Below are 12,786 nucleotides of genomic sequence, written 5' to 3' on the forward strand. Positions count from 1 at the left end.
TCTGGGTCCTCCTGCAGCACCGGGCAGCGGCCCATCACTTTTTACACGAACACTCTTTTCATTAAAGTGTTTTCCTGAGCGCTAATTACGTTGGTTTTCCTTCTATAAATGAGCCCGATATGATCTGTGTGTCTTGGCAAACAGCCTCGAGAACAGTAACCAAAGCCTTTTTGTTTGATCGCTGTTTGCTTTGCAAATCTCCCTGCTCTCGCTGTTCCCGGCTGCCTTCAAACAGCCCGCACGTGCGGGTAGATGGGAGGGAAATGGGGCTCTGTGTCATTCCTTCTGCAGGAACAGGAAAGGTTTGGGTGTTCCCGAGGCCCTGGGGTCAGGGTGAGGGGTTGGTGGCTGCTGGGACCGCTGTTGTCCCCATTGCTGTGCATCCAAGCGGGGTGGCGCTCAGGGAGCAAACCCGCTCCCGTCTGAGCACAGTTATCTGCAGAGGGAGAAAAGTCCACCCGTCCACTCACCTAAGAAATAGGTTGTGTCAGCAATTTGCAGGGCCGGGCTTTAATCTGCTCTTAAGGCACCGGCAGACAGGAGCAGAGGGGACGTTGCTTTCTCCTCCCTTGCAGACGCAGCGCTCTGCAGCAGCCGCCCTGGGGACCCTTTTTGGAGCAGGCGGTGCCATGCATGCGCTGGGCGCTCTGGCTGCGCTCTCAGTGCTGGGCTGGACCAAGGGCAGCAAACGGCAGAGTGTGGCTCTGCAGAGCACCGGGGGACTGCCAGGAGCGAGGCGGTGGGCAGCAGGGCCCGGCCCCCAGGTGAGAGGGGTGGGGTGGGAGCGATGGCGGTGCGCCGCAACGTCCATCCGTTGCCATGCAGCTCCGAGCCGTGCGCCAGGTGTGGGTGTAGGGCTGTGCATTATATATGAGAGGTGTGAATAATGCATGGCAGGGTAAGTTTGCAGCCCGAGCAGCTGGGAGGTGGCAGAGCTGTGCCATGGCTCTCCCAGGACCCCCCTCCAGCCGGGCACAGGGTGACCACGATAGCATTGCTCTTCCCACAGAGGCTCCTAAGGCTGCGTGTCCCTGTGGGATTCATCGCCGAGCAGCCAAGCCGTGCGCTCAGTGTCCCTCAGTGGCACGGCCGCTGACATCAGCCTCCAAACTCCGTTCCCTAAATTATTCACAGTTACTGCTCGAGCACCTTCTCCAAAACCAAGCGTGCTTCTGAGGGCACTAAAAATAGACGGCTTTGCTGAGGACAGGATGCATTTTTTAAAGGAGAGCGCTGCCATCCCTTCTGCTGGTGCTCGCACCTCCCGGCCAGGCAGCTGCAGGCTCAGCTCTTGGGGATGAGAAGGGCAGGGATGGGGCCCAGGGATGGGGCCGGGCCCTGCAGGGACCCTCCTGCACAGCAGGAGAAAAAGACCCGGCTGCTGACTTTGGGTGGGTGAGTGAGGGCGGCTCCGGGCCACCTGAGCGCTGCCCTATCTCAGCATCGCTGCCTGCGGGTTGGGTTAATTCCCACTGTGAACTTGGAAACGAGTACAAATTTCTCAGGAGCACGCTAAGACTTAATTAAAACTCGCTAAAGAGCTTAGATGGCGACGAGGGAATGTGGGGTTTCGGTAGCTGCTCCTGCAGGCTCAGCATGGAGATCCCTCGCTGGGGCTCTCGGGGTTACGGCACTGAGCTGCGGTATGCTTAATTGCTCTCTGGGGATGCATTCTCGCTCCATCTGATCCTCCTGGTGGGAACTGCCTGCAGAGAGCACCCAGGTATGCCCCCTGCCTGCATTCCTGCCATCGGCTTGCTGGGAGGGCACGGAGGGGGGGTTAAACTTTTGCTCGGATATTGTATTTTCCACCATCTCCCTGGAGGTGATACGGATGGAGGTTAAATATTTGCTTGGAGCGGAGCAGACGGCGGATGCAAAGGGCCCCCATCAGCACAGCAGTGCAATCAATGGGGCTTCCCTCCATCCACACTCAGGGGCAAATGGGGAGGAAATGGGAATGAAGCCGCCTGGCTGAGCAGGTCCCTCATTGCACACACACACACACACACACACACACACACACACACACACAGGAGGTGGCAGCGGGGCCGGCCGCCCTCCTGGCGCTCTCCCGGCACTCATTGATCCCGGGCCGGCACTCGGATGTCTGCTCCCAGACTGGCAGCGAGGAGGGATGCTTTGCAGACAGGGAAAAAGCTGCTCTAAAAGGAAGGGCAGAGCCCGCGGCGCCGCGTTGGAACGTGGAGAGAAAGCAAAGGCAGCGCTCAGTGAGGTGGGGCTGGAGGGGGGGCAGCCCTATTGCTCGCCGTGGGGTGACAGAGGGGCTCGTTTCAATGGGAGAGAGCCCTGAGGGTGGGGATTTCCGTGTCCAGTCCCACATACCATTCTCAGGCTGAGCCCCACCGGCCCGGTGGGCTCCCAGATCTCCCGGTGCATTGAGGCTGTGCTTCGGGAGCCGTCCGCCCCCCTCTCCCCTCATCCATGTAGTCCCTTTGGATGCAATTGATGCAGCGTACGCCCGCTGCATAATTGCAGTGCCATCAAAAACCTGAAGCATTCAAAGGACAGGAAATGACTTAACGCCCAGAGCCATTTGCATAAGCATTATTTTGCCCTCACAGCTCGTAAATTAAGTCAGTGACAGTACGACATTAGAGTCGCTGCTGGAATGCTTACAGTCACCTCATGTCCGCCCCTAACGTCCCTGAACCAACAGCAGCAGCTGCACGGACGTGGGGAGCCCTGTGTGGTGAACCCCTACAGCACCCACGGTGGGGCTGTGTGGGGCTGAGAGGGGCTGTGTGAGGCGTGTAGGGCTATGAGGGGCTGTGTAGGGATGTGTGGGGCTATATAGGGCTGTGTGGGACTGTGTGAGGCTGAAAGGGGCTGTGTAGGGGCTGTGTGGGGCTATGAGGGGCTGAGAGGGGCAGCGTGGGGCTGTGTAGGGCTATGAGGGGCTGTGTGGGGCTGGATGAGGCTATGAGGGGCTGTAAGGGGCCGAGAGGGGCAGAGTCGGGCCGTGTGAGGCTATGTACGGTTATAGGGGCTGTGCGGGGCTCGGTGGGACTGAGAGAGGCTGTGTGGGGCTACGAGGGGCTGCGAGGGGCTGAGAGTAGCAGAGTTGGGCTGTGTGGGGTCGGGGGGGGCGGTGCGGGGCCGCGCATCCCCCCGGCACCGCCGCCCGTCGGGGGTCCCTGGCGTTGCCACGGCAACGAACCGGGGCGGAGCAGCCAATGCCGACGCCCGGGTGGGCGGGAGAGGGGCGGGGCGGGGAGCGGAGCGGCAGCGGGCGGCCGGTGAGCGGCACCGGGAGGGCACCGGGAGCGGGCGGGGCCGGGCCGGGCCGGGCTTCCCTTTGTCTGCGGGACGGCGGTGGGCGGGACCGGGGTGCGGAGCGGGGACGGCGGGCTGTGAGAGGCGACGAGGCGCTCTCCCCGCGGACGCCGAGGGGTCGCGGAGCCGGGGACCCCCGTGCCATGCCGGCAGCCCGCCCGGGCCGGGAGCCGCCCCCGCAGCGTGAGTACCGCACGGCTCCGCGGAGGGGCGGGGGGAGGAACCGGCAAGCCCGCATTCTTCGCATTGCTGCGCGGCCGGGGAGCGGGAGCGAGCCGCAAAGGGTGTGGGGTGCCCTGCGGGCTGCGCGTCCTCCTGCTCGCCCTCCTGCCGGTCCGCTTCGGGCCTCGGCCGCCCCGCGAGGCGACGTTTGGGGCGGCGCAGGAAGGGGCCGCCCGCTCCGTGCGCTCCGGGGTGGCCGCGTCCCCGCGCTGCCGCCGCCGTCCCTCTGCGGGGCCGCCCGTCCCCGCTCCGCGCTGCGCCGCTGCCCGAGCAGATGGAAGGAAGGGAACTTTTGACCGGGGCGGGCGGCTGATCCGGGCCGTTCCCCCGCAGAATCCCCTCGCCAGCACTTTTTTTTTTTTTTACTGGTGGCATTAAAAATAGATAGATATTTTTTCTCCCTGCAAGCCGGGAACGCGGAATTACACAACAGCCCGGACTTTTTTGACCTTTGCCGTATTCCTCTCCTCCCTCCTTCTGGGTCTTCCTTTGGTGCAGCAGCTGGAAAAGCCCCAGCACTTTGCGTTCAGTCTTGAGGCACCAGGGCCCTGCTGAAGCCCACCCAGCGCACAGACACCAACGTGTAACGGGCAGACCCGAAGGCAGCCGGCTGAGTTCCTCTTGACAATAGAGGGTGGGGACGTGGGACCGTCCCTGCAGCGCCCGGGCGATGTGGGTGTCCCGGGGACGTGGGGCTGGAAGAGCGCACCCGGTGGGACGGCACGGGGAGGCCTGGAGCCCAGCAGCACGTTTCACCCTGCAGGCACAGGTCTTGCTGGAGCGCGGCCAGCAGCCGGCCCTTGTGCGCACCACGGAGGAACCACCGGCATCCCCATGTGAGCCCGCTGTGCCAGGGCAGGCAGCCCGCACCATGAGCCTGGAGAAAGCCGGTGAGGGGAGCGCGGATGCGGCCAGGACTGAGGGATGGGGGCTGGGGAGCAGCTGGGGGGACGCACACCCTCACGTCCTGCAGAAGGGGCCCGGTGTCCATGCAGGCGATGCACGCTATGTCTCCACGCGGAGCGCCGGTGCCTCCCTGAGCCGTGCCTAGCCCAGCTGGGAGGAGGCAGTGCTCACTGCGGGGAGGGCAGGAGGGTCTGCTGCCTTCAGGTGTGGGTTTCCTGTCCCTTGGCTGGAGCGTCCCTTTGGTACGGGGAGGAAGCGGGCGCTGAGCGAGGCTGTGCGTGCAGCCCCGGGCAGGAGAACAAAAACCAGCATCCCTTCTGGAGGTGGTGCCAGGAGCACGGGTTCCTGGCTGTCCTTCTTTGCTGCCTCTTTGCTCAAAGACAGCACAGGTCCCCACAGCTGTCAGTACCTCGGGACAGCTGAAGCCTTGCAGCGTGTGTGTGAAACACAACTGACACGCGGCATCAGCCCGCCTGCAGGCAGCCAAGCAGCTCCCAGCATCACCTTTTGCCTTCCAACCTTCGCTTTCCGGGCAAGGCAGGGAGCAGCCCGGATCCGTGCTGCTGGTTGCACCGGCGCTGCGTGGCGGTGAGTCAGGCCGGCTCGTCCCCTGCTGGAACCACCGAGCAATTTAGGGCTTCGTTTGCAGAAAGCTGTGTTTAAACTCACGCCACGAAGGTCAGAAAGTCGCGCTCGACGAGCAGTGCCACCATTTGGGTCGCCCGTGTAATTTGAATTTGGCTTCCATTACACTGCCGTGTTCAGTGACGCAGCCTTTAATAACACCATCCCATGCTGTTTTTCCACTGGCACCTGCTCATTCGGGGAAAAAAAAAGGCTGTGGTGCTGAGGGGGTGAATCAGAGGCAGCAGCGGGGCTGGGTGGCGGCACGTCCGCGCGGGGCACCCCGGGGTGTGCCGTGGGAGATGCCAGCATCCCTCTGTCTGTAACGCGGGCACGCATCGGTGTCGCTGCCCTCCCACCGGGACCCCCAGCCCTGCTGTGCTCCCGTTGCCGTCTCCCTGGGTCCCTTTCCCCTGGTGGGGTGCCCGTGTCCCCCTGTGGCTGGCTGACCCGGCCCCGCTCTGCTCGCTCTTGCCGCAGGGGGTCGGTTTTGCAGCGGGAAGCGCGCCGGTCTGCCGGCCCAGCGGCCCTTCCCCGTCATCCAGAAGGTGGTGGCATCCATGGCGCACCTGCAGGAGGAGAAGCTGCGGCTGCAGGAGGAGCTGCTGGCTCTGCAGGAGAAACTGGCTGCCCGCGAGAGCGAGGAGATCGCTGCCTCCGTCCAGCTGCGAGGGCAGGTAGGGGGGCTTTGGGCACGCTCTGGGCTTCCAGCTGTGGGTTGTGATGTGTAGAGCGTAGCTCAGGGTGCCGGAGCTGTCTGGAGTGAGGAGCAGCGGGTGTCGGTGTCGGTGCTTGCTGTGCTGCTGTGGGCAGGGGCTGGCCTCACTGCTGACCCCCTGATGTTTCTCGAGCCGGTGCAGACACAGCTGTGGATGCGAGGACCTTCCTCATTACAGGGAGATTGAAACCCAGGCTGCTAATAAAGGGATTTGCATGTGGATGTTGTGGAAGCTATTACAGTCAGGTTTGGCTTGTTCCACTGGTGTCAAAAAGGTGGATGTAATTGTCCTGGATCTGGTTGGCATAGTCTGCATGACACAAGCAGGACAGGCAGCTGGCGTGCCGGGGCTGCGCAGCACGGGGTGAACCTGGGCTCCGTGAGCTCAGTGATGGCCGGGCCGTGCCTCAGCCCCCAGCCCACTGCCAAGGAGTCCCTGAGCAGCCTGGAGAGCGGACTGCAGCCGGAGCTGCCCGAGGAGGTAGGGCAGGGGGCTGTGCTGGTGTAGCGGGGCACTGCGCTGGGGAGCAGAGGGAGCAGCTCCTCTCCCCCATGAGCTTTCGCTTGGCACGTGGCTGGGGCCTTCCAGCTGCGTGTGTGGGGCGGTGTGCTTTTCCGTGAGGTTTATCCTTGAGGTTCTGGAAGGTGCGGGGACGTGGTCGGGGCTGGAAGCACGGGGGGAGCGCAGCCCTGCGGTGCGCCGTTCATCTGAGCAGGAGGGTGGTGGTGGCTTAGCCGTGGCTCCACGCCCCCCTCCTCCCATCCGGAGCACCGCCGGGCTGTGCTGAGAGAGGGCTGAGGGGCAGCGGAGGAGGGGTTGAGTTGAGGTCCTGGCTCCGGGAGCAGCCTCTGCCGCCGGCACACGCGGAGGTGCGCTCGGGCAGCTCGCCGCGCCGCCGTCTCCGCAAGGGAGTGGCTTATAACTTATCATAATTAATTACAGCACAATGTGAGCGCGTTTGTGTGTGTTGTAAATCAGCAGCTCCTAAATGACGATCCGCGGAGGGTCAGAAAAGGCCGCGGTCGTTTGCGTGGGGCGACAGCCTCAGGCTCCCTGGGGCGGGGGGCGGCGCGGTGCCTCAGAGCGGTCAGAGGGGAATCCCTTCCCGGGGAGCGGAGCGTTGGGGGGCACGGCTCTGTGCTTCCAGCGGAGCCTCCCCGTGCGTGCAGGTTGAAAACTTGAAGGCGAACCTCCGGGAGCAGGCGCAGGAGATCGGCAGGCTGCGCTCCGAGATGGTGAGCTCGCCGGCAGGGGGTGAGTGGGTGCAGGGGGCTGCTGGCGGGGCTCCCATCACACGCTGACCCTGCGCAGGGTGGCACGGATGCGGAGAAGCACCGGGACCTGCTGGCGGCTGAGAATGAGCGGCTGCGGCAGGAGATGAAGGCGCGTGAAGGGGAGCTGCGGGAGCTGCGGCGGCAGCAGGCGGCGTGCCGGGACTGCACCCACCTCCAGGTGAGCTGCGGGTGACCGGTGGGGCCGTGGGTGCCACGGCCTCGGCTGAGCCCGCCTTGTGGCCAGGAGAGCGCCGGGCTGCAGGAGCGGCTGTGCCAGCTGCAGAGGGAGGCGGAGGAGGCCCGAGCCAAGCTGGCGGAGCTGGAGCTGGAGGTGCAGCAGAAGACGAACCGCCTGGCCGAGGTGGAGCTGCGGCTCAAGGATTCGCTGGCCGAGAGAGCGCAGGAGGAGGAGAGGCTCAGCCGGCGGCTGCGGGACAGCCAGGAGACCATCGCCAGCCTCAGGGCTCAGCCCCAGCAGATAAAGGTGAGCGCTGCGGGGCTGTGCCTCCTGCCGGCTGTGTGACAGCGCCCCGCATCAGCGCTGCGGTGCCGCTCTGCTGCTCTGCTCATCGTCCCCCTCCGGGTGACCTCGGTCCGTAACGCACCATCGTCTGTGGGGGCTTTGTGCAGTACGTCATCAAGACGGTGGAGGTGGAGTCAGCCAAGGCGAAGCAGGCCCTGTGCGAGAGCCAGTCCCGAAACCAGTACCTGCAGGAGCAGGTGGGGATGCAGAGGCAGGTGCTGAAGGAGATGGAGCAGCAGCTGCAGAGCTCCCAGAAGACGGCGGCTCAGCTCCGGGCGCAGGTAGGGGTCTGCAGGCGCAGCAGTGCAGCGGTGCGAACCAGGCGGGCACCTGGGACTGATGTGCATGCATTGCCTTACCCCACCGATCCCCCCAGATTGCCATGTACGAGACAGAGCTGGAGCGGGCCCACGGGCAGATGCTGGAGGAGATGCAGGCGATGGAGGACGAGAAGAACCGTGCCATCGAGGAGGCGTTTTCCCGTGCCCAAGTGGAGATGAAGGCGGTGCATGAGAACCTGGCGGGTGAGGAGGGCTCGTGGGGCTCACGGGGTCGGGGCCGCTCGGCCTCCCCCCGTGCTGGGGCCGCCCATCCTCACCCCGTGCTGCCCGCAGGCGTGCGGACCAACCTGCTGACGCTGCAGCCGGCGCTGCGCACCCTCACCCACGACTACAACAGCCTGAAGCGGCAGGTGCGGGACTTCCCCCTGCTCCTCCAGGAGACCCTGCGGAGCGCCAGGGCCGAGGTGAGCCCGGGGTCAGCCCACAGCCCCTCTCCCTGCGCGGTGCGGGCGGGCGGCTGAGCTTTGTGCTTCACCCAGATCGGACAAGCCATTGAGGAGGTGAACAGCACCAACCGGGAGCTGCTGCGCAAGTACCGCCGGGAGCTGCAGCTCCGCAAGAAGTGCCACAACGAGCTGGTGCGGCTGAAAGGTGCGGCGGGGCCGGGCTGCGGGGACGGCCGGGCACCACGGCGGGGCTGACGCTGCCTCTGCTCCCCCCCCAAGGGAACATCCGCGTCTTCGGGAGAGTCCGCCCCATCACTAAGGAGGATGGAGAGGGCCCGGAGGCGGTCAGCGCGGTGACATTCGATGCGGATGACGACGCCGTCCTGCACCTCCTGCACAAGGGGAAGCAGGTGTCCTTTGAGCTGGACAAGGTGTTTCCCCCGCAGGCGTCCCAGGAGGAGGTGGGTGCTGCCTCGCACTGCTAATATGCATGACAGCCCGGGGAGGGCCGTGGGACCGCCCCTCGATGCCCTCTGGTTCCCTGCAGGTGTTTCAAGAGGTTCAGGCCCTGGTCACCTCCTGCATCGATGGGTACAACGTCTGCATTTTTGCCTACGGACAGACAGGGGCAGGGAAGACGTACACGATGGAGGTGAATTTGCCTGACTTTGCCTCCCTCTTCTTCCTTGCCTTCCCGCTCTGTGATGCCCTCTGTGCCCCGGGTCTCAGTGCCATCGCTAACCCAGGCTGGGTGCTGATCCTGGCTGTTGCCGCAACCCCCGAGATTTGCTTCTGCTCAGCTGCATCGGAAAGAAGCACAGAGGATCATTTCTCTCCCTGTTCACCAGGGAACCTCTGCAAACCCAGGCATCAACCAGCGGGCCCTGCAGCTGCTCTTCTCCGAGGTGCGGAGCAAGGCGGCCGACTGGGACTACGCCATCAGCGTCAGCGTGGCCGAGATCTACAACGAGGCACTCAGGTATGATGGATGCGAGCCCTTGGCTGGGGCACAGCGTCACGTGGAGCCCTCGGGGCTCAGCTTTGACCGTGTAAGGAAGCGCCAATCTGGGCCCCGTCTCCCTTGGAGCTGTTTCTGCTTATTTGGGCTCCCCCCGCTTCCTCCGCCGGGCTCCAAACACCTTCCCCTTGGCCCGGCTCCCCGGCCTCAGCCGTTATATTTAGAAACCGTGCTCTGGGAGCCAAGGGAATGAGAAACATTTTCCTGCCCTGCCCGGACGCTGGGAGCTGGGGGAGTGACGGCAGCAGCCGCGGGGGCTCTCTGGCAGCACAGGGTCCGGCGCAGGCCCTGAGTGCACATCTGCATCGTGCTGCACCTCTGGAAGCAGCGTGCTCTGACCGGGTGGGAGATGGGTGCTGATGTGTTCCCCCTCGCAGGGACCTGCTGGGGAAGGAACCCCAGGAGAAGCTGGAGATCAAGCTGTGCCCTGATGGCAGCGGGCAGCTCTACGTACCCGGACTGACTGAGTTCAGCGTGCAGAGCGTGGAGGACATCAACAAGGTGAGGCACGGAGCCGGCAGTCGTCCCACGGTGCATTGCTGGCTCTGTGGCATTGTCCCTGGATGGGGGGGGTGGAACAGAGCCCAGAATAGACCCTGGGTGCGCTGCAGGGGGTCAGAAATAAAAGCACGGGGCCCGGGTGGGTGTTGGGATGGGCGGATCGCAGTCTCACCCCCTCCTCACCCCCAGGTCTTCGAGTTCGGCCACGTCAACCGCGTGACGGAGTGCACCAACCTGAACGAGCACAGCTCCCGCTCCCACGCGCTGCTCATCGTCACCGTCCGCGGCCTCGACCGCAGCACGGGGCTGCGCACCACGGGTGGGTGCAGTGCCCCCGGCGGGGCTGCGGGGCGGCGCTGGCGGTGCTGACGTCCGTCTGTGCCCCCAGGGAAGCTGAACCTGGTGGACCTGGCGGGCTCGGAGCGCGTGGGGCGCTCGGGCGCGGAGGGCAGCCGGCTGCGCGAGGCGCAGTACATCAACAGGTCGCTGTCGGCGCTGGGGGACGTCATCTACGCGCTGCGCTCCCGCCAGGGCCACGTGCCCTTCCGCAACTCCAAGCTGACCTACCTGCTGCAGGACTCGCTCAGCGGGGACAGCAAGACCCTCATGATGGTGCAGGTCTGGGTTCCCCGTCCCCCATCCCCTGCGCTCCGTGCCACCTGCTGCGGTTTCTCTCTGCCGGTGACGGGGCCGTGCCCGCTGCAGACGGCGGCCGGGGGCTATCCTGGGGGCGGTGGGTTAATAATAGCAGCTCCCTGTCTCTGTTGAGCAGCGGGGCGGGGGGTTGTGGGTGACAGCTGGGTGATGTGCTGCTGCTCCCACCCGCAGGTCTCCCCCGCCGAGAAGAACAGCAGTGAGACGCTGTGCTCCCTGAAGTTTGCTGAGCGTGTCCGCTCCGTGGAGCTGGGCCCTGTGTCCCGCAAGGCCGAGCTGGTGTCCTGGCCCAGCCAGGAGCAGCTGGAGGTACCCACAGCTCCGCCAGTGCCTTTCACTGTGTGCCACCACTGGAGGCATGAGCTGACCCGGGGCTGTGCCCCATCTCTCCGCAGGGTGACTTGCCGGGATCCTCCGGCCGGGGCCACGCGTCCCCCAGCCCTGGGCTGCCCAGCGGCCGCAGCACCTCCATCCGCAGGAAGCTGCAGACCTCAGGTGGGTGAGGGCGTGGGGGTCCCACTTCACGCTCCCAGAGTGCCCAACCTGTGACCTTCCATCAGAGGAGGCTCCCAGCCCACTGCTGACACGCGAAGCTGCGTGTGGAGCGAGCTGTGCTGTAATCGGCTCATTAACCGCTGGTTAATTGGCTGGCAAGAGCCTGGTTAGGGCTTCCCCTGAAGTGCCCCCTCCCAGCACACGGCAGCGCGGGGCCACGTGGGGAAAGCAGCTGGGGCTGCACGTGGGGCAGCCAGGGAGCGATGCTGCAGGGCAGCGCCCGCAGCTGAACCTCCCTTCTCTTCGATTTCAGCCTGAATTAGGGGCAGCCGTGGCTGCCAGGTGAGTGCGTGCGGCCGGGAGCCGGTGATGGGCTCTGCTTCAGCGCCGCTTCCAGGCAGGGGGGCTTGCAGGGCTGCGCTGCTCACAGGGGTGCTGCTGGGACCGCATCGCTTGGGGCCTCGAGCTGTGGTGGCTGTGCCCCCTGCCCAGCCTGATGCACGTGTCTGTGTCCCCGCAGGGAAGCTGAGGCCGGTCCCCGTGTGACACACGCTGCAGGACTCAGCCCCTCACCCACCTCGGTGCCCCGGCCACGTTCGGAGCTGTACCTGGGGGTGGCAGTACCCCCTCCTGCCGTGGCACCTCCCGTCGTGAGACACACGGCTCTGGGACTTCTCATTCTTGCTGGCTTTAGGCAGAGCAAGGAGCCTTCCCACCTCTGCAGCTTTGTTTTTAGGACAGTTGGGGTATCTGGCTGGAAGGATCGGGGCTGAGCACCCCCATCTCACTGCGGTGGGGACGCTGCTGCTGCAGGAGCCTGGCTCGGAGCAGTGAGCACCGGGCTGAAGTGCGGGACGAGGTTTGGCTTGGCGTGACTGTGCCCAGCTCCCTGCCATAAGGTTCTGCTCCACCCCGCGCCCCCCACCCTGGCCTCTTTTGGAGCAGCACGGCCCAGATTTGAAGCCGGAATAACCCCAGCAGTTCCTTTCCCTGTTGGATTCTCATGCCCTATTGCACGAAGGCACCCCGGTGCTGCTGCATGCACCCTGCCCAAAGGGAGAGCAGCCACAGGGCTGCCCCCCTGGCACCAGCAGGGGCTTTGCAGTCTTGAAGGAAGCTATTGTAAAGTGACTGAACAGTTGTCTTCTCAAGAGAGATCACAGTGTGGTCAAGATGAATGTGTTTGAAATATTTATAACCTGTTTACATGGTCTTGGAATGGGAAAAAAAAACCCCTCCAGCCCAGTGCTGTTGGAGTACGTGTGGTGGTGGGGGCTGGCAGGGGCACGGAGGGGCAGTGGGAGCCCCAGTGCAGCTCCTGGGGCAGCTGCAACCATGGGAGGTATGCACTGCACCTTCCAGCTCCTGGCACTCCTCCACGCCATATCCTATTAAAGAAAAAAAAAAAAAAGGGAAAGAAAAAAAGGGAAAAATAAATCTAGTCTTTTGTTAAGATTAGATGTTTCTATGTATTTTAATAATATATATATATCCTGTTTTATAACAAAATTATTTTAAATAAAGCATTAAAGCCACTCTTCCCGTGCTGCTGTTACTTCCCCCCGGGCTCCATGCCCTGCCCCATTGGCTGTTACAGGCTGGAGCCCACTGCCTTGAGAGCTGCCAGAACTCAGGTGTGGAGCAGAGATCTGTCAGGGAGGAGGATGAGCCACAGGCTGTGCTCAGGGCTGGGACCAGAGAGAAACCTTCCTGCACTTCGGACTTCCTGCACGGTGCTGGGGAGCGTGGCCGCCCTCACTCATGGCAGCCCTTACTCACAGCAGCAGGGTGGCAGGAAGGGTGAGAACAGGGCGGCTGCCCTGCGA

The 12,786-nt window shown here is 64.1% G+C and overlaps 1 protein-coding gene across 12 annotated transcripts; it reads left to right on the forward strand.

The window, feature by feature from the left end:
- The first annotated feature begins 538 nt into the window (after positions 1-538).
- Positions 539-12,495, forward strand: KIFC2 (kinesin family member C2). 12 transcript variants are annotated; one of them, XM_015292320.3, is made up of 20 exons: positions 539-764; positions 4,283-4,409; positions 5,530-5,726; positions 6,938-7,003; positions 7,080-7,220; positions 7,287-7,526; positions 7,673-7,846; positions 7,942-8,089; positions 8,180-8,310; positions 8,386-8,497; positions 8,572-8,753; positions 8,840-8,944; positions 9,141-9,271; positions 9,688-9,811; positions 10,001-10,130; positions 10,200-10,429; positions 10,640-10,774; positions 10,861-10,960; positions 11,274-11,302; positions 11,481-12,495. In XM_015292320.3, exons 1-19 carry the CDS (start codon positions 630-632, stop codon positions 11,276-11,278), a joined length of 2,613 nt encoding a protein of 870 aa, XP_015147806.2. In that variant the 5' UTR covers positions 539-629; the 3' UTR covers positions 11,279-11,302; positions 11,481-12,495. The 12 variants fall into 12 exon arrangements, with proteins under 12 accessions (XP_015147806.2, XP_413996.6, XP_046755528.1 ...); XM_046899575.1 differs by lacking the exons at positions 539-764; positions 11,274-11,302 and adding exons at positions 3,225-3,480; positions 4,018-4,191 and having other exon boundaries at positions 4,266-4,409; XM_025154271.3 differs by lacking the exons at positions 539-764; positions 11,274-11,302 and adding exons at positions 3,225-3,480; positions 4,018-4,191.
- The last annotated feature ends 291 nt before the right edge of the window (positions 12,496-12,786 follow it).

Source organism: Gallus gallus, chromosome 11 (assembly GCF_016699485.2).
Source record: "Gallus gallus isolate bGalGal1 chromosome 11, bGalGal1.mat.broiler.GRCg7b, whole genome shotgun sequence".
Taxonomy (NCBI): Eukaryota; Metazoa; Chordata; class Aves; order Galliformes; family Phasianidae; genus Gallus; species Gallus gallus.

Bases quoted from the DNA above. Each gene is read 5' to 3' on its own strand.
- KIFC2 (XM_413996.8), top strand. From the start codon at position 630: ATGCATGCGCTGGGCGCTCTGGCTGCGCTCTCAGTGCTGGGCTGGACC. The intron at 5,727-6,937 runs GTAGGGGGGCTT...CCGTGCGTGCAG, and splicing joins CCGTCCAGCTGCGAGGGCAG to GTTGAAAACTTGAAGGCGAA. The intron at 10,775-10,860 runs GTACCCACAGCT...ATCTCTCCGCAG, and splicing joins CCAGCCAGGAGCAGCTGGAG to GGTGACTTGCCGGGATCCTC.